Genomic DNA, 27,668 nt, shown 5'->3' on the forward strand with positions numbered 1-27,668 from the left:
TGTGTTTTTTAGTATGGGGTCAACTTAGAATTTCTGGTTGTCTTCTGAATGAACTGGAACATCAAAAACTGCGTTTAACTTAACTGCTCACCTTTGGATCCTTAATATCTGAATATCAATGAAACTGGTGCTACTATTTATGGCACAAAGGTGAAAAACCCAGGAGTATTCAGTTGTGTTTTTATCATTTTGGATAACCCCCTTTGGTTAAATGAGGTACAGTACATGTAACAATGTTTCCCTTTTGAAATCAGCATCAGAAACAGTACTTTTCCCTCCTCCCCCATATACATTGCTTCCCAACCATGATGTCAAATGCAGTAATTAAGAGCACAGTCACTTTTTTGAACTGATAGTACACAATCTTACTAAACCAACTCACTCACATGCAAAGAAGTCCAATGCATTGTGTGGCAAATGCACACGTCTTCTGGAGAATATATTAATTTATTAAGCCTAAGCCCATTTCATTACACAGAAGTCAGTCTTGCCTGAACTAACACATGCTGTAGTACTAATACAGTAAACCATTCTAAACCTGACTTGTGGAAAACCAGAAGAGGAGGGCCTGCCTAAAGAGTTAATTCTATGACACTACTGCTGTTGTGGATAAACCATGAAACTAGGTTGGGTGGAAGTCATGGAAGAAATCACTTTGGCATCAAATTGGAAAGTGGCCAAATCCTAACCGCTACAGCACTGACCCATGGGTAGAGAGAAGAGTGGGGGACTTTTTCCAGTGTGGAACCCTGAGCAAAAAAAGTAACCCTCTTTATACACTGCAAGTTACTGCACTTCTCTTGAGGGGAGCACTGGGAGGATTGCAGGTGAGCCATGGGAAGTGAGCAGTGATGGGCCAGATACTCACATTATGGCAGTACTTATGGTATGTCTTAATTTCAGAGTTAGCTCTTACCTGAGTGTTGCCACCAGACTCTCTCCTCTCCATGAAGAAAACATTATTACCTGAGATGAATGAGGCTTTTGGCCTAGATGAAGTGGTCAGCTGGTGGTACAAGTTAGAGCCCAGGGTTCTGCTTTCACTGGAGCTGGTCATTAGCTCACTTTGTAGGTAAAACCAATTGAGTGCCTTCCCATAATTTCCCCACAGTCCTACAAGACACAGGGTAGAAAAATCATAGAGGGAATCTATTCACTGCAGCACAAGGAACTAGAAGTCTTAGGAACACACAGGAATAACTATAGGTCCAGAGAGGTGCAGTATCTTGTGTGTGGCTGTGCAAACCTTGTGCCTATCACCTGCACTCACTCTGAATTGAGCATTTTTTATAAGCTTCTATCAGGGCACTGTATAAACGTACACAGCACGCTGGTCCCAAAGAGCTGATAACTTAAAATAAGACACAACAGGTAGATATTTCAAAACGGCGGAATATAAGAAAACAGTTAAAATGATTACAGGCAACAAGCAGCATGCCTGTTATATGACCAAAGCAGAATGTTTTGTAGCATCAGAGCAGAGGTACATTCAAGGAGAAAGCTGGAGGATAATGTAGGACTAAGTGTTTCTCTACTAACTAGGTCCAGGGGCCACATGAAAAGTCAGTATTAATAACACATCCCTACAAGTTGTGGTAAGCTTCCCTGGTATAAATTAGTTCTAAACAATGGAAAATAAAAGCTGAGCACACACAATCTTATCAGGTATGCAGTTATAAACAAAGATTTCAATAAAAAGCCCCTTTGATAACATTTTCTGTGAAAAGACACAGGTGATAACTGAAAAGCCTCTGCTGGGGCTCCAGAGTCATGATCTGAGTATTTCAATATTTACTTGAAACTACTCTTATATGTGAGGGGTGGCAGAGTAGAAAGCACAAAGTTGTTTGTTGGAAAATTTTCCTAAGGAGACCTTGCCTTCACTCATGGAACAGGGGCTGGGGTGGGTGGCTCTATTCCACAAGAGATTGAGACTAAGGAGGTTGAGACATAAATTGCAAAGTACCTTAGCAGCCAAACTAAGTAATTTGTGTTTGATGCACTGGAAAATTGGGAATTCAACAGAGGGATGCAAAGCAGGTGAGGTTACAGAGAAATGTGGGTGAAGCAATAAGGAAGGCAGATGAATTTTACAGCTGCATTTTGAATGGATTTAAAAGGAAGGGGCAAGGTCACTTTGTCAGAGCCAAAGAGGAAGGGTGCAATTACTAAAATAACAGAGCTTTAGCAGCATGGTTGGAAGAGAAAGGCTAAATATCTTACAACTGTTGAGGACTATGGAATGGCATAGGAATTTACTCCCTACCCCAGAGAGAGAGAGGGAAGGGAGATTTAACTTACTCTACTGGATTTCTGATATGAGGTGAGTGAAGGGGAATGCTGGTCCTACTACCTACCTACCTAAACTATCTATTTTGTCCTAAAATAAATCTTACCTTTTTCTCTCTCACTGAAATTATGCTGTGGATATCTGAACTCCTCTACAGCACTGGCTAGATTGGGGGGGAGGGGGGAAGGGGAGAGGAAAGAAAGGAAGTCCTTAGCACACTGAACAAGGATGAAAGAAAAATGAAACCATTCTATTTACATTTTGTGAAATGACTACAAATGCTTCCTTTTCCCTTTCTATGGCAATGAACAGACAAGGGTTATGGTAGACATTTAGTTTTGAAAAAAATACCAAAGTATAAGAGAAAAAATATTTAAGATAGGAACTGCAGGAAAAGAAAGAACAATTTAGGAATTGTACGATAAGAAAGAACAAACATACTCACCCTCAATATATACATAAAGACACTGTAAATTCACTTTTTCTATAAGGAAATACCACATATTCATTCCTCCATTTATTACTACGCTGATCCTTTGAACTGCTCTGTGCAGAGAGGCACCTAAGCCTGCATAGAACCTGACTGACTTAAATGTGGCTTGTCGAGGAAAGGGTCTCTTTTAGCTTATTTCCTGATGAGTGGACTGTTTGCCCTTTTTAAGCTTTGTTCACTGGCTAAGACCACATCTTAACAGGAAGATGGGAATTGAAGAATCTTCTTGGGTCAAGAACAGTTCCCTGCAAGCGCAAACAACCATACTAAACAATCCCTTTCACTGACAAATTCAACTTAATCTTAAAAGCAGTTTTCTTGTTTTTAGTCCTCACTAATCCTATTTGAAGGCTGTTTCAGAACTACCAGTACTCTCTTTGGATAGTTAGAGCTTCTAGTTTCCAGAGGATATTCATTCATGGTTAGTTTATGCTAATTTGTTCCTGAAAAACAAAGAGCTCTTTAACCTTCTGGATGTATTTATTGAGACCAGTCATATCCCTTTTCAGCATCATTTTTTTGCTAGATTAAATAAACCAAGTTCTTACAATCTGCTCTTATAAGACAGACTCTTCATTCTCTTGATCATTCTGGTAGCCCTTCTCTGCCCCATTCCCATTTGGATTCATCTTTCTGGGATATGGGTGATGAGTATTGCATTCAGTATTTCACAGGCAGTCTTGCTAATGCCTCATACAATGGCATTAACACATCCCTCTTTCTACTGAAAATAGCTTATTTGATGCATCCAGGGGTCACCCATCCTTTTCACAGGCTTAATCAACCTGGTCATCCTGCAATCAAAATGTGCAACCAGAACTTTCTCTTCCTTAGTCATTACCCATTGCTAAATGAGTTCACAGCTTATAGCAGAAGTTCTGTTATTAGTCCTGAAATGCATAGCCTTTCATTTTGTATAGCAGTATTACATTTCATTGCAGCTCTATTACACTGCTCCTCATAGTCATCCATTTGTTCCTGTATGAGACTGCAACCCTACTCTACATTGAGAGGGTTTCCCAGGTTGGAACCATCAGCAGAATTCATCAGTGCATTTCTGCCTTTTGTACCAAGGTCATTAGTGATAATATTATATAAGACTGGTTGCAAGACATATCCTTGGGGAACTCGACTAGTAATCTTCCTTCACTCTCATATTTCTTCTTTCAACACTACCCATTGTCATCTTTTCTTAAGTCAGGTCCTTCCCACCTTTCAATTTTTGCTCTATTATCAAGAATAATCTCTTACAGACTATCTTACTATCTACATAATATCTTCAGCTCTTCACTAAAAATCTATCATCTGATGCTATGTTAAATGCCTTATGGAAATCTAGATAGTTAAGATCTTGTACATTAATCTTATCTAGAAAATCAATTACCAAAGAAAGGATCAAGTTAGTTTTGCACAAACTACCTTGACTTTTAATTCCATTTTTAGTTTGTTTTCATATCTTTAATTATTCTTTTAATCAAAATTTGTTTTGATGCCTGGCATATTACATCAGACTAATGAGCCTGTAGATGCCAGGAGCACTTGTTTCTTTTCTTAAACAGAGGAACTATGTTCACTCCTCATCCACAATCTTGCTATAAGGATGATGATTTCATGAGCTAGTTCTCAGAACAGAAAATAGATAGAAAATACCTACCTCTGACTTGAATGTATTACCTCTGACTTGAATGTATTATATAGCTTCCACCTCAATTGGAGTAATTTTTATTTCTGTATCTTCATTCCAATTAAACATTCTGTCTTTGTTCCAATGTTCATTAGAATCATGCTTGAATACTTAAGTAAAACATCTATTTAGGTTTTGGGCTATATCTAAATTATCTTTCATCTCTACCCTCTTCTCACTGCATAGCGGTCTCTTTCTTTCCTTATTATTATATTTATATGGACTAGAAAACCTATTACTATTTGCTTGAACTTCCTTTGCAACTCAGCTCTACTTCTGGTAATTTTCACTTTATCTATATAAATCTTGGTGTTCAAGACAGCTTTCCTCACTGACCAATATTTCAACATTTTTTCCCATTCCTTGTAGATTCTCTGTTTATTCCTGATGTCTTTTCTGAGGTGATAGCTTCAGTTAGGACAAGAGCCCTTCCTTACAAGATTTGTATCCTGCCAAAAGGAGGAAAATTAGAGTTTTTGCCCTTCTGGCCTGGGCCTTGTCTGCGTGGTGATCTTGTGCTCAGTACCCTAGGGTATTCACAACACACAAACTACGCTGCACTAACTCTTCATATGGATACTTTTCATGCACCTAAATGTCCACACAGTTCATCCACACATACAACTTGTGTAGAGCAGGTAATGTGCTGTAAATTTACATCTTTGCTTACCATAAACAAACTTCCCCAAGTAGAAAAGCCCTTAAAGAAATTCCAAGCCTCCTTCATATTCAATCTGTGAACTTTTCAATCTAGTTGTATTCAGTAACCAGCTCCCTTAGCATATCAGCTGTTTCAAACTACTTGCCCTTTTGACATAGAGAACCTTAGAACCTATTGCTATTTACTTTCCATTTCCATGAAACTGAATTAATTTATGATCTTTCAACCCAAGATTATTTTCTTGGATTAGTTCTTTCATAAGGTCCCTATACTACTTATGAAAAAGGGATCCTTAGTAACATCATCTCTTCTTGGTTCAGTAACTATTTGATGAATAAATCTGTTAGTGCTCATATCCAGGAATGTCTGGGCCCTACTGTTATTAGTAACATTTGGTCTCCAACCAGTATGTAACAAGTTAAAATCTCTCATGATCACATAATGCCCTGTAATGTATATTTTTCTAATATTACAGAAGTCTCTATCAGAGCCGTCCCTAGGGTACAGCAAATTGGGGTGACTACCCCAGGCCCCACGCTTTTGGGGGGGAGGGGGGGGGCTCCACGCAGCAGAGCAGAGGGGCCATGGCCCCTCCCATGGGGCCTGCCTGGAACTGGGGGTTCAGCCCCACGCTGTGGAAGAAGCACAGAGACACGACCCTGTGCAGTGTTAAGGGCTGAGTTTCCCTGGGCCCCACACCCCCCTGGGATTGGCTCTGGTCTCTATCCATACTCAAACTTGATCCTGTGGGTACCTAATAGACTCACTGAATTATTCTAGTAGAACCTCTTTTACCCGTCTGAAAAGTGATACTATTTTATCTATGTTACCTCTACATATATCTTTAGAATCTATCACGCCATTAATGTGCAACATGACAACATCACTTTTCCCTTTCTTTATATCTTTCCTGATACCTCTCAATAGTCATGTTCCAATCACAATTGCTAATCCACTGTTTCTGCTATCCCATTACTATCCTGTTTCACATCCTGCACTAGTAGTTCCAGTTCTTCTGTTTCATTGCCCAGACTTGATCCATAAATTAAAACATTTTAGTGGCTTCTCTCACCAGACTTGATTATACCCAGCCACACGAACTGCATTTCTTTTAGTATCCTACTCGCTTAGGAAATGGATCTGATGTTAAGGGCTGAACAGAAGAACATGGCAGAGTAAGAAAAGATTCAACTCACAATCATGTCATAGAGGATAAAAATGGAATAACTTATTTTTCTGTTTGTGGCACCTAATGATTTTCAAGATGTGGAACTGGGTTCCCTTGGGGAGGGCAAGTCTCTGTTTCTATATGACAAAGATTATAAGAAATCTCCTCTTGCATCAGTATGCCAAACAATATGCTGTTGTATATGCTTTCTTCTGTTTTGCTTTATCTGACAGATGCATCAGAGCAATGAGATGGTTAAAAATGTGACCAAAAAGTTCCACACAGGAACTTCTAACCATGACAAAGCAAAACTGCTCTACCGACTCACTATGTGGTCAATTTCATATCGAGTTTGGGTGGGGGGAACCCAGCAACGGAGAACAGTACCAAAATGTATATGCTAGTTGTTTATTTTTTGTTTCATGACTTCACAGCGGTTTGATACTGCAGCCACAAAATAATTTAAATGCCTGTGAGGTAATGGAAGAGTGGGTGTTAGCAACGGCACTATTGGTCAATCCACAACTGATCTAAACTCAATGGAGATATATTGATCAATGCCAGCTGGATACCTGGCCCTTTACTTATATTATTTTCAATGCAAGTATATATCCAAGTGACATAACCTCGATTTTGGGATGATTCCACAACTACTAAAGACAAATACTGCTGATACTAATGCTTTGAAAGGCCCATGGTACAAAGCAGGAAAGTAGTAGAGAGCTCAGCATGGAAACTGTTGATTTCTAACTTTGTCAGAATCCTCTTAAAGCAAGGGATATATGATCAACTTATGTGTGTATGTACTTTGTATGTATACATATATATGTACACACACACCATATATAGATCTCTCTCTCTCTCTCTCAAATGATATCTAGATCTAGATCTAAATATATCTTATAAATGAAAAAGCAAAGCCTAGTTTATAGGATAGGGTTCAGTCAACAGAAACATCTCCGGCTTTCAGAATTTTCACATGAGACAGGAAGGAGAACCTGCTTTCCACCTAGTGGCTGAAACCATTCTTCTGATGAGAAGGAAGGTAGTATAAAAGCAGCATCAAACTCTTTCAGAGATAGTAACATTTATTTCAGGTCTGCAGAAGTGAAAAGTTAGATCTGTAAATCTACACTGAAGTTCCCTTGTCTACCACACAGGTAAAACAGCAGCCCTGAAACTAGCAGGATGCAGGGATCCAAGGCCCCTGGCAGATGTTACCTTAAAGACATGATTAACCAGTTAATCAAGTGTTAAGAAGTAACCTGGCCACACGTGCATGCAATTAATTGTGCAATAAAATGGAGAATATGGCAAAAAGTTATTACACAGAATAGTTTCATAGATTTCATAGACATTAGGGCTGGAAAGGACTTTGGAAGATCATTGAGTCCAGCCCCCTGTCCCAGGGGCAGAAAGTCAGCTGGGGTCACGGGATCCCAGCAAGATAAACATCCAATTGACTCTTAAAGGAGTCCAGAGTAGGTGCTTGCACTACCTCTGGTGGCAGTCTGTTCCAGGCCTTGGGGGCTCGCATACTAATGAAGTTCTTCCTTATGTCCAGTCTGAAATGGTTTTGGAGGAGTTTGTGACCATTTGACCTTGTCATCCGATGGGATGCTCTGGTGAACAGGCATTCCCCCAGATCCTGATGTACACCCCTTATATACTTATAGGCAGCCACCAGGTCCCCCCTGAGCCTGCACTTTTCCAGGCTTAAGAGTCCCATAGCTTTCAGTCTCTCATCATAAGGAGAGATGTAACAGGCCTGTTTTCCTGCCCTCTGATCATGCATGTGGCTCTCCTCTGGACTCTCTCAAGCTTCTCCACATCCTTTTAAAATTGTGGAGCCCAGAATTGGATGCAGTACTCCAGCTGCAGCCTCACCAAGGGTGAGTACAGCAGGAGGATGACATCCTGGGATTTGCTAGAAAAGCATCTATGGATGCAAACCAGAGTTTTGATCACTTTGCCAGCTACAATATCACATTGACCACAAAATGAATATGAGCCACCAATTATGACCTCCAAGTCCTTTTCGGCCATGGTGCTAGCAAGTGTAGCACTGCTAAGCCTATAAGCATGCTGCGGGTTTTTCTTCCCAAGGTGGAGTACCTTGCATTTTTTGGTGTTGAAGGCTGTGACCGCTGGGTCTCGAGTAATCAGTCACGTGCTACCTTGGCTTGCGCACAGAGGGTTGTATGCCCTGCAGCCTCCCGAAAATTCCCGTGCTGGTGTTCCCTCCGCGGGAAGCTCTCCCCTATCTCGCCTGCCATGATTTGAATGTTTCTCAGTGGGAGGAGTGGCTATCCTGAGGATCTTCCACAGCATGGATGTCCCGGTGGTTACTAGCGGGGCTCCGCCACCCCTACACCCCGTCCTCGCACCACCTCGATGAGTTGTCCCAAGCTCGTGACCATGTCGCTCTTCCTCTGCTACCATAGAGCCTCACGATTTAGAATACTGACTTTTGAGGCTGATTGGCTTATTCCATCCTGCGTGGTGTTTGCCAGTCTTACTCATAGGGTGCGTACTATCCTGGGGTTAGCTTCCCCCTGACCTTATCCTGACGGGCCATTTTGCACTGTCTCTCCCACTCCTCAACCTCTTCTCCAACTCCTCAACCCCTTCGCTCGGGGAAACTCAAAAGAAACATACAAAAAGAAAGAACAAAAAGCAACTCCCTTCCCAGGCCTCTTACCTCAGAGACCCTGGGTGCCAGGCTCTCTACAGCTTGGCTATGAGCTAACCCCTGTTTGGGTCCTCTCTTCTTCTCTTTCTGTTGTCTCTATAAGCCCTGGGCTATGCTGCTCCTTTGCTCTCTGGAGCGTCCCTGTCTGGAGGCTTATCCATTCCCTGATGGGTGGCCAGTTCTCCCTCATACTCAGGATCGACACCTGAGTGCTGTGCAGTCCCTCTGGCTGCTTCCACTGGGGCTCTCTCTCCGGGTAGAGCTCCTCCTCCTCCCTCCGACCCTCACTACTCCCACCTGTGGTGAGGATTCTCGTGTGTACTCTGCTGTTTCCCCTGCCGCTGAAACTCTTGCAGGCTGGCAGAGCCGCTTCCCACTCACCTCCGACACTGGTGGTCTGATCCTGGCCATTGTCACCGCAGTGGGTGTCAGGAGCCTCTCTTGGCTCCCCGTACACCACCCTTTCTTCCCAGTGATATTCCAGGAAGGGGCCTGATGTCCCCACACTCCTCGGGTCCTTCCTCTCCTCTCCTTCTCCTTGTCCGTCCGACCCTTTTATTCCCGCCGGCTGGGGATTCCTCGTGACGTCACTGGCTGGCCTCAGCTGAATAAAGGCGTGGCTAATGAGCCGCATGGGCTTCTCCCTTTGTTTCTGTTGTGTTGTGGCTCCTGTTGAAGGTAAGTAGTTTTTCCTTGTTTTACCCTCCCTGTGTGCTTGTTTTTCTGTCCCAGGACAAAGGCCATCAGGCCTTATGTGTAATGCCTTTGTGGCTGATTCCTATTGTGCCTTAAAATGAACGTGTGGCTGGGCTGATCAGCTCATCGGGGCTCCCAGCCTTCAGGGTGCACCAGAGGATGGCTCTGATGTGCCCCCAAAGTAGCAGTCAGCTTATTGGGGCTCCCAATGACAGGGACACATCAAAGTCAAGAACTCCAGCACACTCCAAGGGAGGGAGGGAGCAGCAGTCAGCATATTGGGTGCTCCTGAGGCTGGGGGCACCAACCAGATGCCTGGCTTGCTGCTTACGGGTGCACTGGCATCAAGACATGATTGGGCATGATCCCACAACTGCACCTCCTGCCATGTACATGTAACAGACCAGGAGGCACAACTGTTGTGATCATGGATTAGATCCTGTAACAGGTTGCCATCCCCAGCGGCATTCTAGCGGCCTGTGAGGGGCACCCTCGAAGTCCTTTAATACTTCACTCCTGTATTTTGTTCTGTGGCCCACCTCTACTCCCCTACCATGTCTTGATGTAAATATTGCTTAGTTGTCCTTACAAGCGGGAGACTCCCTATTGTATGTCCTGATGACTAGGGCTGTCTTTGCATGGTCTGACGATTCCTATATGTGCCCCATGCCTCACAGATGTTGCTTGTACTTTTGTGCTGAGGTTCTCAGCCACCGCGGGCTTTTCACCCCCGTCTTTCTCTAGCTAGGCCTAGCAGCCTAAACCCACCAGGTAGGGTTCGACTCTGAGGCTCTAGCTCCTTAATACTCTTTCGGCCTGTGGCCCTCCTTTTGTGCTCACTATGGCACCAGGCCTTCTGGCCTCCTTTCACACTGCACCCCTGGGCGCCAAGTTGTTGGGTCTTCTCCCTCATCAGGCTTGGCCCCTTTCTTATAGCTCAGGCTACTAGCCTAGATCTACCCACTAGGACCCAGTTTCAAAGTCCTATCTTCCCACAGGCAGCTCTGGGCCCCTGGCTGCACCCAATAGTGCACTGGGCTCTTTGGCCCTTTATGACTGTGCCCCATGATACTAATGAGGCCTCTTCCTCCCCTACAGCCTCAACCACAAACCACCAGAGTACCAATCAAACACAAACAGTAAGCCCCTGGGCTAGAACCAAAATAAAGTTAAGGAAGGCAGTCTGCCAGCTCATATTTTCCACGGCTCTGTGCTTCTGCTTCCCACTGTCTGCTGTGCTCCTTCTTGTGGGGCTTCCGCAGCTTTTCTGGGAGTAATCAGGAGTCCACTCTTTCTGCAGCCGAGCCCCCTTAGCCAGCTCTGCCCAGGGTTTTATAGTTCTGGCCTGCCCCCTTCCGGTCACCTGACTAGCCAGCTGGGCTCAGCTTTTAACCCCTACCCTGCCAGCAGGCAGTGCCCAGAAAATTGTGAACTTAAAGGGGCCTGCCTGCTTTCTGGTAACAGGGCTAGGGTTCCCTGTTACAGATCCCATCAGGCCTTTAATAAATGTCTACCGGGGCCTAAGACAATGCAGTTGAAAAGGAAGTCAGTCCAGTGCATACGGTCTAGTAACATGAAAATACATGTAAAGTGGTATTCCTTCCCACACCCCTCAAAAGACAGAACTGTAACCGTAACTCTGTTACAGGAGAAATAAGACAACTCTGGTACCAACTTATCTTTAAGTGACAAACCCTACCTACAATAGACAAGATGGAACAGGGTAGGGGGAATGTCATCTCCATTTTACAGCTGGGCAACTGACACAGAGAGACTAAGACCAACTTCCTGTGTTAAACTTACCATGCCTGCAGTAGTGTCCTCAGACATGCCAAGCTGCTCCATGTAATGCAATGTAGACATATCTGCACAATGCTTGGGTGGGCTAATTAGCAGTGCTGAGTGACAGTGCCATAAGCTGTCCACAGCATGGTACAGGCACAGCAGCACTACTTCCATTTTATGAGGTAGCCTGTGAGGAGCAGCAAGGAGGGAGACATTTGAAGGTGCCAGTGCCAGGGACAGTAAAAGTTTGCTGGGGATGTATGAACTAAGTATCTTGTTTAAGGTCACAAAGAAAACCTGTAGCAGGAGATTTGGATCCAGTAGCCAGTAGTTGTGTGCCTTAGTCTATTTGCTGAATCATCAGCAAATCATAAACTGACTTCATGTACACACTTGTCTGCCAGATGTTTTTAAATGCAATTTACAGAATAAAAAGTCAGTTTCCACAAATGGCACAGAGCCTAACCCTGCAATCTTAGTTGAAGGAAGAAGAGATGAAGGAACACTAGCTTTGTGGTGTGATGTCACCTTCCCTTAGACTGAGTGAAAACCTCCATAACAGAGATCAGTTGGGAGCCAGATCTATGGACTGAGGGAAACATAGATTTGGAAGTGGGAGGAGGGATTGGGACCTGTTTGTGGCATATTTGCTCTCCATTACTCAAAATCTTTTATGGCAAAGAAGAGAAATTCCAGCTTTCCCTGCTAAAATTTAAACCTCAATTTTGCAAGCTGGACACCAATGGCCAGAGGAGCCCTGAAAACACTCTCTGTAAGTGCCATGCCATCACAGGGCTGCAGGATCATGAAACAGAGGGAAGTAAGGCAGCGGTGCTGACTTATGTAGATCTGCTTGACCTTAAGTTTTAGATCCAGGGGACTAAACCCATGGACTCTTCCTCCATTAGAGCAAACCAAGCCCTTTGCAACAGAAGAATCCCCAACTTGAACCAGTCAGTTTTCACTTCCTGACCTTAGGGAAGCTTTAGTATGAAAGGGTGGTGAGGATAATACAAAGTAGTGAGATTTGTGGCATCCTCTTTGCTAAAATGAAGTAGAAATCAGAGACACACATTAACTGCCCATAAAAACAGAGTACCAGTTAAAGTATCTTTTTTTTGTCTTTTCAGATAATGGAGAGAATCGTAATTTTATTTGTTGTGATCACCAGTCAGGAAGAAGTTCAAGGGAAATATATTGTGTGTGCGTTATTTTTCCTTTGGACCATATTAGATGTGGTCAGGTAAGAAGACATAGTAACTTCACAGAAGTAAAGTAAGCAGTTTTGTCAACTGGAAATATCCCAACACAATGCATGCCCTCTGATTTCATTTTGACTGAAAGAAATTTGACATAAAAGTCTGGAGTTGATAAGCTATACTCAGTAATTTCTACAATAACTGGCATTATCTGTTAGGCAGAAAGAAAGCCTACCACCATGTTTTAATTGTAAATCTTTGTATTAACATTTCTATTTCAAAGGATAGAATAAAATTACAAAAAACTCTAGGTATTTTTAGAAGAAAGGCATTTCCCAAAACTGACATATACAACTACTGCTGTCATACTTAAGAGCACAGTCATTTCTTTACATCTCATTAAGGTGCAGGACTCACAGTACAGTAACCGAGCAACTTCAGGTCTTTTGCTATTAAGGTTTCAATTATTCTGTGTCAATTAGAAAGTTCTTTTTCTACAGCTAAGAGCTCTTGCCTCAATGATTTGACATTTTGTGTTAAGTAAGGCATACACCCGAGAGAGATACAGCACTTAAACTGATAGTTGCTAGTTACTTACAAATCATAACTTTATATAGTATAATTTTTTCTTCTCTTCCAACTCATTTTGTTTGACTTGTGCTTTAGAAAACCCCATCCTACTCCTTTTTTGCCTTGATTGAAAAAAATACCCTACAAAAGGCCAGCTGAAGGGCTATAATTTGCTTAAGTGATACTCAAATTCACTTAATTTGGCAGAGCAGAGATACGGGATTAGCAGCATGTTTACAATACATAGCCCTTCTGCTGGCCCTCTGCACAGGGATGAATTTCACCTTGCATGTACTGTCAGTCCCACTATTTAAAATACATTCATTTTTATTCAGTGGACCTGGCAGTAAGGGTCAGCATTAGTGAGGCAGTTGGAAGTGTGAAAAGAAAATTTTTATTCAGCTTCTAGGTGGATTTGTTTTTATTTATAGTTCCCTTTCCTCCTACGTTCTCTGAAAATTTTAGAGCTCTGAAAGTAAATATTATACCCAATGAAACTGCTCTGTGTTGCTACAGCAAAAAAGGAAGACAAGTGATAAAAAGCTATAATATTTTACAATACTGTATTGTGCGTGCACGGTCAACTAACCCAGATGTAGATCTGGGGTTCTCCATGGGAAAGAGTTCCTTGAGTTCTAGGTAGCCTGCTGCAAAGGGGGAGAGTTTCCTGTATTTGCTTTCCTGTTTACTGCTGAGCAGTTCAGATCTCAGGCAAACAAACAGTATCCGAATACACTATAGCAAAGCAAAGCAACAAATAGTATTAGAATACACCATAACTTGGACTTTGGAAGAGAAGATCTTAACATAGCCATGTAAAAAGTAACCATCAGAGTTTTAAGAGGAATAGTATCTTCCATTTGCTCAAAAGATCCAGGACTAAGACCATATCCATGAATATAAGATACATTAATAATACAAATGTGCTTTAAGGAGTAGTTGTGTACTGTCTAAAAGTACTTGCTCCTTAAGGAAAAGATATTCCTTCAAATAGCTTGTAAACACAACCAATTTCACTGGAGACAAAACATATAAAAATAAAAATCTTTATATTTTTTGTTACATTTTTCATTATTTTTCTGATTTCCAGTGGAGGGGAATACTAATGTTATCTTGAAGAGCTGAATAAGTCTGAACTTCCAAGAAAGCCAGAGTATTAAAAAAATCTAGATTCTTGTTTGTCAATGCTTAGATATTCTGCTCCACATTCAGGGTCCAGTCTTTTGTGGTACAGCTATTTTGTGCCATACCACTAGTAGATTTAAGCTATAGATCCAAGTGTGGAAGGATTACACTAGTAAAATGGTGGTGGTGTTAAACCAGAAAAAGGATTCTATTCCATTCACTAACAACCAGTTCTTGATGCACTCTTGAGTGACTTGAAATTTCCTGAGTATTGTGGTTAGTGGTACTTAGCAGTGGAATTCTGCACATACCTAGATAGCCAACACATCTAACTACTAAAAATGTTCTAAGTACATCGATGTATGAAGAGGGAGTCTAGACCCTAACATATTACCACCTTTTTTAGTATTTTACAAGTATACTTAAAGAATATCCGGATTAATATCCAGGGTTCTGGAGGGTAGGTATGGAAAGAACATACAGCATGCAAGCATTCATAATCTATTAGCGTCCGCATCTACAGCCTGGGAACCACCCAGGACTTCACAAAATGTTAATACGGGGAGGGAAGATGGCAGGAGCGAAACGGGCACTCCAGGAAATTTGCTTAGTGGTATGCCATCTGTAAGAAACAGTCCTGGCTAATGGTACCTTAAACTGTCTTATTTAGAAATCTATAGCAGGAGAGCACTGTTGACCACTCCTCTAACCAAAAATGTGATCAAACCAGTCTCTCAACTCTTTAGAAAATTATTGTGTTCTCCAGGTCAAACTAGCCGGCAAGAACTAGACCACCTCAGAAATCTAAAAAACAAATTGTCAGAGACACTAGCACAACTCCTGGATTCTTGTGAAGCAGCTGCACTTGGGGATATTGACTGAGCAGTAAAGTTGGAATACATTTACTGAAATAACACTGTCCAAGTAAAATCAGATTGCTAATTGCCATTTGCCTCTGGATAAGAGATCCCTATGACAAAGCAGCAAGAGTTCCACTTAGACAACTGACTATCAACGGTCTTGTATTAGTATATAAACACCTTTCCAGTTTGGTTTTTTCAGCATGACCAAATCCTGTTCTTACACTTACAGCAAGAAAAAATTAAACAGGATGAATGGGTGTACAGACTGAGCAACAGAATACCCTTAGAGATATGGCTGACCTCCTTTGATAGGGGAAGCCATTTTACTGAATAGTGATATTATTAGGTACTGCAAGAGTAAGCCACCTTCTGGTCTTTTTCAATAATGATTTGTCAATTTTTACATTTATACTTCTGTATCTTTAATATCAAACGCAATATTCTGGTGTTAGCTACATGTGTAAGACTCCCACTAAACACTCAGGTACATCTGTAGCCCATTTGCCAAAAAAAACAGTGTGAAAACACATAGGAAAATGAAACTATCTATGTTTCAAGAACCTTAGGGACAAGATGTATATTACAAAATATACTTATTGTTGCTTTGTTGCATTGTTGCACATGGTCCCTACTGCACGCTAAGGTTGCTAATATTAACTTTCCATGAGGCTGCACATCTGTCTTCTGACATGAGTCTAAAACTAGACAAAATAGATTATGTTTTCCTTTAACATATATTCCTAGTCTGCATCTTCTAGTTTGAAGAAGAGAAGACTGAGGAGGAATTTAACAACAGTTTTTAAATACATGAAGGGCCAATATAAAGAGGGTGGAGATAGACTATTTTCTGTGGCCATAGGAGACGAGACAAGGAGCAATGGCTTCAAACTCCAGCAGAGGCAATTTAGGTTGGAAATTAGGAAGAACTTCTATATTATAAAGGTGGTTAAGTATTGGAACAGATTGCTTAGAGAGGTTATGGAATCTACATGCTGGGAAATTTTCAAGAGCAGATTAAACAAAGTCATGGCTGGAATGGTTTAGTCAGGGATGATCTTGCCTAAGCAAGTCCCTTCCAGCCCTATTTTCCTCTGATCCCAGTTTTCCGGGTGAGCAGCTGAAAAACTAGACAGAAAATGTTCTTCAAATCCTCAGATTTCTCAGTAAGATGATTTTATTTTAAAGGGAGGCAAGGATTTCTTAGGTTGGTATCTTTTATTAGACCAAATATATTTAACTATATTTATTAGACCAACTATATTGTTTTCATTCCCATTTGATCTGAACTTCAAAAATAAACATTTCCCACATCTTTTTTTTTCTCCCTCATTCCAGATACACATACAGCATGTTATCAATAACAGGAATATACTACCCGCCTTTGACATGGCTCAACTATACTCTATGGATTCCTTTATATCCCTTGTCCATTGTGGCTAAAGGTAAAAGGGTGGGAGTGGGAACAGAAGAAATTACTTGTTTTAAGCATCTTGTGCAGAAGACCTTGCTTATTTTGTTTGCTGTATTTTTAGGCAATAGAAGACCTATCACTGTGTTTCCCATGTAGAAATAAATATACTATTCCTTCATTCTTATCTGTAATCTTTTCAGCTCTCTCTCATTTGGGTCTCTGGCTTTTTGGTATCTACTGGGATTCTCTTCCCCCTTGAAAACTTAACAAGTAATAATAAAAGCCACAAAGAATGTCATTTCCACACTGAGAATACAGAGCTGTTGAAACTATCCTACAGTTCATGAAGCTGTTTAATTCTGAACACCTTGAGGTAACCCCTTGTGTTGAGACATACAATTATTTGCACAGGTACATCTAATCCCTGTTCCATGCCGCAGTAAGTTATACCTGTGCAGACTGCAGAACAACCCTACTTGTACAGCTATAAACCCATAGTTACCAGTGGCTGAACTCATTGGTATAGAGCTGTTGACAGCCAGTATTTGTTAATCTTAGTCATCAAAGTAACTTTAACATTAAATCACGTATGAAACTGAATTCAGATGTAAAGCCATGCGTGCAACCCAAGTGTGGCATTTTAATATATATTAATTACCTAAGTCAAGACAGTAGAGAGAGATGGGCCCTTATGTACATGAAGCCTTTTGCCATAACCCTGATTAAAAGATATATCAAAACATTATTTTACAGCATTTGCCATCTGCGTATCACTGCCTTACTTTGAATCTTTTGGCACGTACTCCACCAAGCTACCATTTCCCTTCACCTTTTCGATCTACTTCCCCTACGTACTAAAAATGTACCTGGTAATGCTGTTTATAGGTAAGCTCTTCATTTCCTTGGAGCAGGATCTTCATGCCATTATGCTGAAACTGACAAGTCTATGGAGACAGACATAAAACTGCCATTAATTATGAACTATGCCCTTCTCTGAGGCATTACTAGTATTAACAGCAATATATTAGAGGGCAGTTTATTTTGCTTATAATTTCAATTGAATTCCAATATCACACTCAGAAGTGAATGAAGTCTGATTCTTGAGAGATGGACGTGTTGAGTGAAAATCGTATTAAAAAGAAAAAATAAGGTGCATCTAAAATGTAATGCATTCTACCTAGCTTGTCATGACAGATAGGTATTCAAGAGGTAGGCTTAAGTCAGGGCTTGATTCTGGTACCAGTTGATGCCAGTCAGATTTTTATCAGTGGGCATTAGATTCAGCATTTGCTCTACCAAATGAGATATGACATCCCACCAAAACCACCCTCCAAACCTAGAGGCATTTGTATCCGTATTTAAACTTTTTAGCCTATTCCCCCACCCATGTTTATTGTTGATCAAGGACCTTAAATCTGGACAGAGCCAAACTTTAAAAGAATCTGGATCTTAGTCTAACTTTACAGCCAGCTCTTTCTGTTGAATTTGCCTAACCAAAACCCCAAATCTGAAGAGCCACATTTTTGGGCAAAGCAGGTTTCTGGACTAACTGGCTAGTTTTTACTTACTGTAAGAACCAGGCCATAAGGCAGTCTGGCCTAGTGGTTAGGCCATCAGAGGAGGACCAGAGACAGGGGTAGAGTCCAAAATGCAGGCCGAGTACAGGGACAGGTATTAGGAACCAAGTTACCAGATCCAAGGGGAGAAATCTAGAGGCCGAGTCCAAAACACAGGCCAAGTTAAGGTTCAGAAGCCAGATAGCAAGTTACCAGATCCAAGGGGAAATTTAAGGACAGAATCTGAGTTGCAGGCTGAGTCAAGGCTCAAGAGTTACAGGGTGAGTTACCAGATCAATGGAGACATCCAAAAAGTAAGAGTCCAGGTACAGAGCCACTCAGGTCTGGAAACCAGGAAACCAGAAAGCACAGGATCAGAGACTTGCCAGAGCAGACCTTCAGGAGAACTAGTTGGCTAACCAGCAGCCTATGACTATAAGTAGAACTAAATGGGGAGGCTGTTCTTCCCAGCAGTCAATTAGGAGACCCAGACAGCCAGAGCCCCCAGGCAGGTGTAGTCAATTAGGCAATTAACCCAAGCTGTTAGGGCCAGACACATACCAAGATGACAGATACTGAGACTCATAAAACAAATTCAGCATGCTTAGCAAAAGAAATACAAAGCTTGATGCTGTAAAACAGTGGCTCTCAACCTTTATAGACAAAGCAGCTCTCAGTAGACACCTTTGGAAAATGCCAGCTTGTAATTGTTGCTCTTTTCTCACTAAAAAAAAATAATAGAGCTATTCTGCTGCAAAGAACTCAGAACAAATCAGAATATGTTTAACACTAGGGATTCCCATTTGAAAACTCAGGATTTATATTGTGAATCATGTTTGCATACCTACCAGTACCAACAATGTGTAGCATTCCTAGAAGGATCTCAAGGCACCCAAGGTGTAAAGCTTCATAGCTGTAAAGCTTTGCTTCTCTGAGTTCAGTGGGATGAGGCCCAAAGAACCATTTGGGTCTCATTCCATTAAGTTTAGCAAGTTCCAATCCACCACTGTTGTTTCTAGGTGAATGCTGGGACTCTGGACTACATCTCTGTGCTTACACCATTTTCTGTTTTGATTTAGGTACATACTTTATCATCAAGTACCTGTACTCAGAAAGGAAAGCTCATTTAAGAGAAAGCAGCATCAAAAAGAAAAGGAGCTAAGCCAATGTGGTAGCTGGTAATAATAAATTATAAAAAACTCAACACTCTAGAATGGGCATTTGCTTACATATCATGTGTAAATAATCTAGACCAAGGTTTTAAAAAGCAGCTAACAACTTTATCCAACTTGAAATACCATTAATTATGCCACTTAGGTTGCTTAGATCTTTCTGAAAAGAAGGTCCTTTGAAGACAGCTCAAAATGGAAGCGCTACCCTCTGAATAGGATTTTTTTGTTTTGTTTTGTTTTGTTTTTTTTAAGAGTAGTCATTCAGGCCCAGACTCTTTTCAAATACAAAACAATAGGTTACATGCACAAACATCACCCAACACAAACTTCTCTTTCATGCTAATATTTGGTTCCTGTATTAGCAACAGCACATATTCTGTACTGTTAAAAAGTAGTGACAATGGTATGTTGTTTGTACAGGTTTCCCTGGCCAGCCACGGGGGTTAGGTTCCTGAAAGTTCCCGTGGTTGTGGGGGAGGGAGTGAGAGGCATGAGCAGGAGGACTGTGGGGGGGTTTTCAGACTGTACCTCCCCCTTCTCTGAAGCTTAGATACTCAAAACTGTGGTTGGTGAGGGAAACCTGTACTTTTATTTCATGTTAGACAGCCCATGCGGGGGTGGGGCATGAGGAATGTATTTTCTTACTGCACAGAAATAACTCTGGGCTTACCCATCCCATTTACCACCTCCACTGAACTAGGAATAAATGACAGAAAAAAGTGAGTGTGTGGATTAAAGAGTGAATTGAACAGTTACTGTTGTGAAAATTCTCTTCCCTACCTAAGCTCCTAAAATTTACAACTTTGGTATGTATTTGTCTTCAGACAAAATTTTAGTTCTGAGCTTAGTAGCTCTATGGCAACTGCAATGTCAAATATGTTTTCATTTTTCATTTCATTCACGTTTGATGTTTCATCAAGGAAAAGCTGTTTCTGGTGAAGTATTAAGGAAGATTAAATAGCAAATATTCAGTGTTATTATATGCAGCTGTGAAACAGCATTGTTAAATTGATGCAGTATTTTGAAAAATGAGTGGAAGGGATTTAGAAATTCAAGCACATTTTGAAAACACTCACTAGGGAGTCAGGCCGAACATACAACTGAGGCTCACACGGTGCTGCTAACAGTTTGGCAAAAGAGGTATAACAAAGAAGCTGGTTGGGGTTCCAGCCTGAGAAAAGGGAGCAAAAAAGAAAAACTACTTGTGAACAAAACCACCATTAATTGTTCTAATCTGAGATGCATTTTTTTTTTTTTATTGTTGGTAATTTTGTAATGTTTGTCAGTCACAAAACTGTTTACAATTAAGACACTGGCTGGGGAAGTGAAAGAGTCAACATTAGGATAAGTTTATTATTCAGCAAAGCCAAGTTAAAAAAAACTTAAGAGTACTATCCCTCCCCACATACTGGCTGTTATACTGTGTTAAAAGCCTGGAGTATTTAAAGGGGCTCTATAATACCCATATTAAGCCAGGGAAGGAGTGCTTTACTTCATTCACTTCAGAAAACAGTCACACCACACTGTTACAGACCTTTCCTGCAACATCTTTTGGATGAAGCACATAGCACTGCAGATTCTGGAAGGAGGTGGCAGCAGTTGCAGTGTTTGGCATGAAGGTAGTTCAGGGGAAGCTGTAAATCTCAGCATGTGATGTGGTTACAGGATCTTATTAACATTTATTCATAAGGAAATCATTTAACTACTGCATTTTTCTGACATGTTTTTTAAATGTGTGTATAGATAGCACATCTACTGTGATATGCATACATGGATATATATGTGTGCGCACGTGTATACTGTGTAGAAAAGAAATTTAAAAAAAGATGAAAATAAACAACCCTAACTTGTTTTTTTAGTTCTTATTTCTCCTTATCTAGTTACTGTGAAATGTGCTATATTCTATTTGCTCATGCAGCAGTTTTGATGTAGTTCGATGAGTTTCTCAGCCTAGTGTGTCAAATATCTCCAAGTCAACTTCCTTTGCTGCACCATCAAACACTTAAATACTTCTATACCTTTTCATTTACCAGATTGATTCCTGGAAAATAACTGCCAAGAGGGCAAATCAGTATTATATGCAAAATGACCTGGATTAATGTCCACCTAAAATATAGCATTGCTCTCTCTAAGATGGAGAAGTAGATTTGTATGTTGCTAGGGAACCCTGCACCACTGAGCACTTCACAATTTTGCCTTTGCATTTAAACAGTGCACAGTATGATACTAATAATTAGCTGCACAGTGATAATAATGCCTAGGTCTTGCATTGAATCACTGGCTCTCAGAGTTGTTACAAAAATAACTATCATTACTAGGATACTGTTAGTATTTATGCAACTGTGATATTTTTAAGGCCCTTGCCAAACATGTACATAGAAGCACAATGGGATCTGATGCACAAGCCATACAATTGTGTGGCATGGCAGGAGGCGTGATTGTGGTATCGAACATTAGATCCTATCATACCTTATTCCAAGTGCAAGGGGTGCCTGGGATCAGGGGTGATGCATAGAGGGTGCACGCAGGCGCACGTGCACCTCCTATGCATGGCGGTGCACCACCTGCAAAACACCCCCTCTGTCAGTGGCGCCTTCCGGCAGTTGCCGCTCACCACCCCGCCACCAGCAGTGCCTAATTGCCCCTGGCCACTGTTGACGCTGCCAGTAGTGCCCGTGGGTGGTCGCCGATCCATGGTCAGTGCTCGCCCCCCGCCCCTCCCCGGCTTCTGACAGTGCTGGTGGCATCTGCAGGAGCTCCCTGCTGCCAGGCTCCCACCGCTGCCGGCACAGCTATGCCCCCCCAGCCACCAGGGGTATGCGCTGTTCATGCCTGAGATCATGATCCTAGACTCCCCCTGCACTGGCAAGTAGCAAGCTCCCATGGCTGAGAGTCCCCAGCTGTGCAGACACAGCATACACTCTCATGGGTGGGAGCCAGAGTCAGCTTGGGTGGCACCTGGGTGGCATGGGTGGCACCTGCCTATATGTTCAGTTAATGATGTGACAGGAACCAGGCATAAAAATTATTACACATTTTTGTGAAATAACTGTATGGCTTATTGCTTGTTTTATGATGCCATTAATGGCTTTAATGTGTTGCTGGGTCACAAATTAAGATGTGATTAACTGGTTAATTATGTCTTAAGTGTAACATGTGGCTGGGGCCCAAGTTTAGCCACTGTATTTCTTGCAGGGCTGATTTATAGGTCTGACCCCTATTCTCACTCTAGCCCCTCTGTGTGAAGAATCAAAAATAGTGTTAAAGAGCTCTGAAGACTGGATTGAGTGCAGGGATAAATTCCTTCAAGCACAGGAATTCAAGAAGAACTCATGGTAGAGCAGTATCTTTTATTAGATCAGCTAGATTTTTGCTAAAAAAAATTCTTTAATTGCAAGCTTTTGGGCAAAAACACCCTTCATCAGACATTGAAGGCTATCTTCCAAAGACCCTTTCACAAATTCTGAAATAGAGAGCACGCTTGGATATAAAAGGGGTGTTTCAAGGGCACAGCACAACTACTGTGTCACTTCATAGGTCATTAGAGAACTGTAGAGGATTAATTCTTCCCTGTTGATTGCTGAAAACATTTACTGCAGTGTAAAGAGTAAGGCTAAGTCTCAGCTAAGCTTCTCTTTGAGCTTTCCCCTGCCAGAAGGATAAGGAAAACAAAAACAAAAAATAAAAAAAGAGATGTCTACAGATGCCAGGAGATGCTGAAGGAGACACAGGAGACTGCCACCTTCTATTTAACATGGTAAAGGTAGAATATAGCTGCTATACTCAGCTCACAGCTGAGAGAGTCTCCTTTTGAGGCAAGGGAAGCTTGTTAGTGAGGTGGAAGATTTGTAAAGTGTAAGAGGTTTAGGGCCTCTGCAGATTCTGATTAGAGTCCATATTTATGGAAGATTATCCAGATTCCAATTTCTACACCCTGAGCTTTTGGTCGAAGACAGTCACTGAGCTAACTGAGTGTGACTGAGCAGCTGCATGCAGTCTGTAGTATCTTGATGAAGCTTGTGGTTTGGAAATAACACTTTATTATTCACAGAAACTTATATAAAAGAGTTTGGAGCCTAGCCTTGCTACTGCCCTGCAGCATTAGGAAGTTCCTATCATCTCATAGAGGCTGCCTTCTAAAATACCACACTTCCAGTAAACTCTGTTTCCAGAAGCACTTATAATGATGTCACACAATCAGCCATGACTCTGGAAAAAGCTTTTTCCCTACATTCTGCCTTCCAAAAAACAATGTGCATGTTTTATTTAGGGGGAGTGTATATGCAATGAATGCAGCATTCAAAATGCCCACAACTTTGCAATATTTGTTTTTAATTTTTGCAACTGTTCATACACATTTTCCACTCAATACAGAGAGATGCTGTCTTCCACAGCTTTCATTATGTCATTTAAAGCACCTCCAAAATTCAAGATTATAATTCAAATGCAATCCACAGTCCAGAATGGATCCCCAAGCCAATGCAAGACAGTGCATAGCAGAAGCTGGTCTACTGACACACAAAATGAAATGATTCTTCTCTTGTCTCAAGCTGGGGTGGAAAGGGAATCCATAAAACTTCATGGTAGGAAACCTCTTTGGAATTAGTTTTTTTGATGTTTCAATACTTCTCAGAATACTCTCAGTATTAATGATCCTCTTCATCAGATAAGATGAGGTTGCTTTGTTGTGGCTACCAACCATAAGCCTTAGTCCACACTGCTTTCTTTTTGAATTCTGGAAAAAACCTCAAAGCCAGAAGTGCAGCTGGGAAAACAAAGACGAATCACATGATTATGAAGAGATGAGATAGTACTCATGACTTAAAATCACATCCGTGTCAATTTTATCTGGTCATATATTCTTTTCACTGGTTCTTTTCAGGTGCTAGTTCAGGGGTAATGCTTAGCGTTCTCTCCAGGGATTCTAAGTATCAGAAAGCCAACATTTGAGAAATGGGCTTGAATTGGACCGTAACCTGGACCAAGTATTTATCTGTCCTACCTGCCTGGTAACTGAAACCTTTATCGGCATAAATCCTAAGCATGTACTCCCACACAAGCCACTACCAGATTACCTGAGTTTCCGGTTTAACACTGGCAGGTAAGAGCTGGGTCAGCTAACACTAAAGCATCCTGAGGTTTGAGAGAACACCACAAGGGAGGTGGAGGGGCAGTGGTTAGCAAACAGAACAAGGGAACTAGCAACTGAAGGGGAGAAAGTCTGAATGCAATGCAGAGTGATCTGTAAGCAAATCCAAATGCCTTATGATGGGGGAGGGGGGAGATTAGAGACTTTAGGCAAATATAGAATATGAGCCTTCGCTTCCTCAGTGACATTTACTGGCTTGTTAATAGTTTTTGAAGGATTCACCCTTTGAGGAATAATCCACAATTACTAGGCAGACCATCTTTTTTTTCTTTTCTTTTTGTAAGAACTTAGTGTCTGGGTAAAATGACACCCAAACGAAATTTGACTAGCAGTTTTATCTTGATCAAGGTATACCAAGCATTCAGTACAAGAAGTTCCCCAGCACAATTCTGCATTGCTTCTGATGTTCCTACTCTTGATTTACTTTCAGAGATTAAAAATGATGAAGCATTGTGTGGGCATTTTTGAAATGCTGACGTGCAACTGCTACAGACTGAGCTGAGAGAAGACAGGATGTATGAGACAAGATGAAAAGATTAAGAAAGCATATGTAGCTTCTTCCAAGATAAAGTAGGCCTGTTATAATTTGTTCCTCACAAAACCCAACTTGTTCATAGACACTACAGGCTTGGCTTTATCCCTGTTAAAGCATCTATGGAATACTGTAATAGAAGTGCTCCAGAAAAATGCCTAATTTAAGTGATTTCATTTGAGTATAAGCCAGTATTCTCAGGGTTAAGTGCTTTTGAATTCACCAAGAAAGCTGAAAGCTCAAATTAACTGACTGGAACATTGACCTTAGCGCAAACAGTGGTCAGCGTATTCTAGTCTAATGCTTGCGGGATTTTAAACTACACACTTGGGCACATCTTCATGTGTACTTTAATTTACATTAGCCTATTTTATGTGCACTAAAGCATCACACAAAACCCATGTTCTTTAGCTAATGCACATTAAAACAGGCTAATGCACATTCTTCTAGTATTTCCTGACACAGGGCATTTATACACATACTTTTTTGTCCTGCAACAAGCTGGAGATCTGTCGCTTTGGAGCAAAATCGATTAATCGATTGCTCTGAATGCAAGCTGAGGCGAATAGCGCTGCACCACGTGCAGTTGTATACGTGGTGAAATGCACATCAGCGCACAGAAAATGGTGGTGGTGAGCTTCTCAATTAGAGAACCTCCGGTGTGTTTTAGTTCAAAAGCACGCCGCCACTATTTCTCAGCGCTTATACGCATTTCGCCGCTTATAAAACCACAAGTGCCACAGCACCAGGTGCTTTTCAAAGTGCACAGTGCTGTGGTGCTTGCATGTGTAAAAATGCCCAGAGGTACTAGATTTAATGTGCATTACTTAAAGTGCATTAATTAAATGTGTAGATGCTCCCACTACTGTGTTGTATTTTTAATGTTAACTCTTTAAAAGTAACATGCATCAAATAGCTGATATGCATTTGTAATCTTATCTGCACATTGATGGTTTTTGAATTTTCAGTAGCATGATGGGTGTCAGAGATAAAATTAAGAATCAAATAATCTAAAAAGGATTTTAAGAGAGAAGAATACTTCTTTGCCTGCAGAGATTATTTTAGAGCCAATATGTAGTTTTCCCATAAACACGTGTACAGTTTAGCTACATAACGTGTCTTTAATAAAGCTATTGACTTCCCCCCCCATGTTGAAAGATGTGTATAAATAAAGACCTATATATACAGTACCTTTTAATAGGTCTCCGGAAGAATCCGATAGTGCTTCTTTAGGACTTTCCATTATATTAAGAATCCAGTCGATAAACTAATATTAAAATGAAAAACAAAATTAAAAAATTAAATGCATGTCTGTATCACAGCTCCATAATTTCTTTCTGATGGGAGTAACCAGTTATCCTTATTCAAATTTATGTATAACCTGTTCAGACTGAGTAACAAATCCATTCAAATTAGTTTGCTCATAACTGAATGACCGAGTACAATAAAACTTTGTATGCCTCTCTGACTAAATTAACCAATGATCTTTTCTTGGATTATGAAAATGAGACTAGCATTTGTTGTAGTAGTCTTCTTTGATCCATAAACAGTCAAGACATCATGTTTAGTTGGAGTGGGGGGCAGAGGAGAGGGGTGGAGGCAGCAAAAACACCAAAATCAAAATAATTATATTCTTTTTAAAGTTACCTTACATTAAAAAAAATAATCACTGCTATACTATAAAATTGGTTATACGTGTCAAAGAGCACCTCACATTATCAAGGATTAGCTTCGGGTTAGAGGAGGGTCGGGCAGAGGCACTATGGGTCAAACTACAGGGGGGACGTGGCGAAAGGGACCTTATGGTGGGTGTCTACTACAGACCACCCAACCAAGGGGAAGAGCTAGACCAGGACTTCTCCAGTCAGCTTATGGAGGCAGTTAGGTCAAGGGATGTTATTGTCATGGGTGACCTAAACTACCCAGACATTTGCTGGGAGGAGCAGACACCCAGGTCTGACTGCTCGCGTAGGTTCCTGGCTGTATTATAGGACCTTCACCTTATCCAGGAAGTGCACAGCCCCACTAGGGGTAAGGCCTTGCTGGACCTGGTCCTGGTCATGGGGGATGACCTGGTGAGGGGACTGCAGGTCCTTGACCACCTGGGCAATAGCGATCATCACCTGCTGGATTTCACTATCCAACGCAGGGTGTCTAGGGCTCACACCAAGGCTAAAGCCCTTGTCTTCAGAAGGGCCAACTTCAATGAGCTTAGGAGACTAGTGGGGGAGGCACTAAGGACCCAGAAAGTAGAGGAGATGCGGGCCCATGAGGGATGGTCGTACCTTAAGGGGGAGATCCTCCAGGCCCAAAAGAATAACAGTCCCTGAGAGAAGCAAGGGGGGTAAGAGTGCTCAGAAACCCCTTTGGCTCAGCAAGGGCATTCAGGAATGCCTAAGGACTAAAAGGGAGGCGTACAACCAGTGGAAGGGAGGAACTATCACCAAGGAGGAGTACTCCTCCTCGGCCTGGGAGTGTAGGAGGGCTATTAGGAAGGCCAAGGCAGAGATGGAACTCAGGCTAGTGTCCAGGATTAAGGACAACAAAAAGTCCTTTTTCAAGTACATTGGGAGCAAGAAGAGGGCACTGGGCAATGTAGGGCCCCTGCAAGACACAAACAGT

General features: G+C 41.5%; 2 protein-coding genes across 6 annotated transcripts in view; one reads left to right on the forward strand and one right to left on the reverse strand.

Moving 5' to 3' along the window:
- The window catches only part of HACD4 (3-hydroxyacyl-CoA dehydratase 4), a 28,518-nt gene extending 7,302 nt beyond the window's left edge, over positions 1–21,216 (forward strand). Inside the window, exons 4-7 of the mRNA XM_019480777.2 lie at positions 12,600–12,712; positions 16,562–16,668; positions 17,391–17,522; positions 19,273–21,216. Of these exons, the coding sequence (XP_019336322.1) occupies positions 12,600–12,712; positions 16,562–16,668; positions 17,391–17,522; positions 19,273–19,355 (435 nt within the window). The 3' untranslated portion in view covers positions 19,356–21,216. The remainder of the gene's footprint in view (positions 1–12,599; positions 12,713–16,561; positions 16,669–17,390; positions 17,523–19,272) is intronic.
- A 2,461-nt stretch (positions 21,217–23,677) lies between these two features.
- The window catches only part of FOCAD (focadhesin), a 290,506-nt gene continuing 286,515 nt past the window's right edge, over positions 23,678–27,668 (reverse strand). For all 5 annotated transcript variants that reach the window (XM_059724664.1, XM_006266820.4, XM_019480766.2 and 2 more), the window contains 2 exons: positions 26,238–26,313; positions 23,678–24,130 (listed from right to left, as the gene is read on the reverse strand). In XM_059724664.1, coding sequence (XP_059580647.1) covers positions 24,057–24,130; positions 26,238–26,313 — 150 coding nt within the window. In that variant the 3' untranslated portion in view covers positions 23,678–24,056. The remainder of the gene's footprint in view (positions 24,131–26,237; positions 26,314–27,668) is intronic.

The sequence above is a fragment of the Alligator mississippiensis genome, chromosome 3, assembly GCF_030867095.1.
Source record: "Alligator mississippiensis isolate rAllMis1 chromosome 3, rAllMis1, whole genome shotgun sequence".
In the NCBI taxonomy this organism is placed as follows: Eukaryota; Metazoa; Chordata; order Crocodylia; family Alligatoridae; genus Alligator; species Alligator mississippiensis.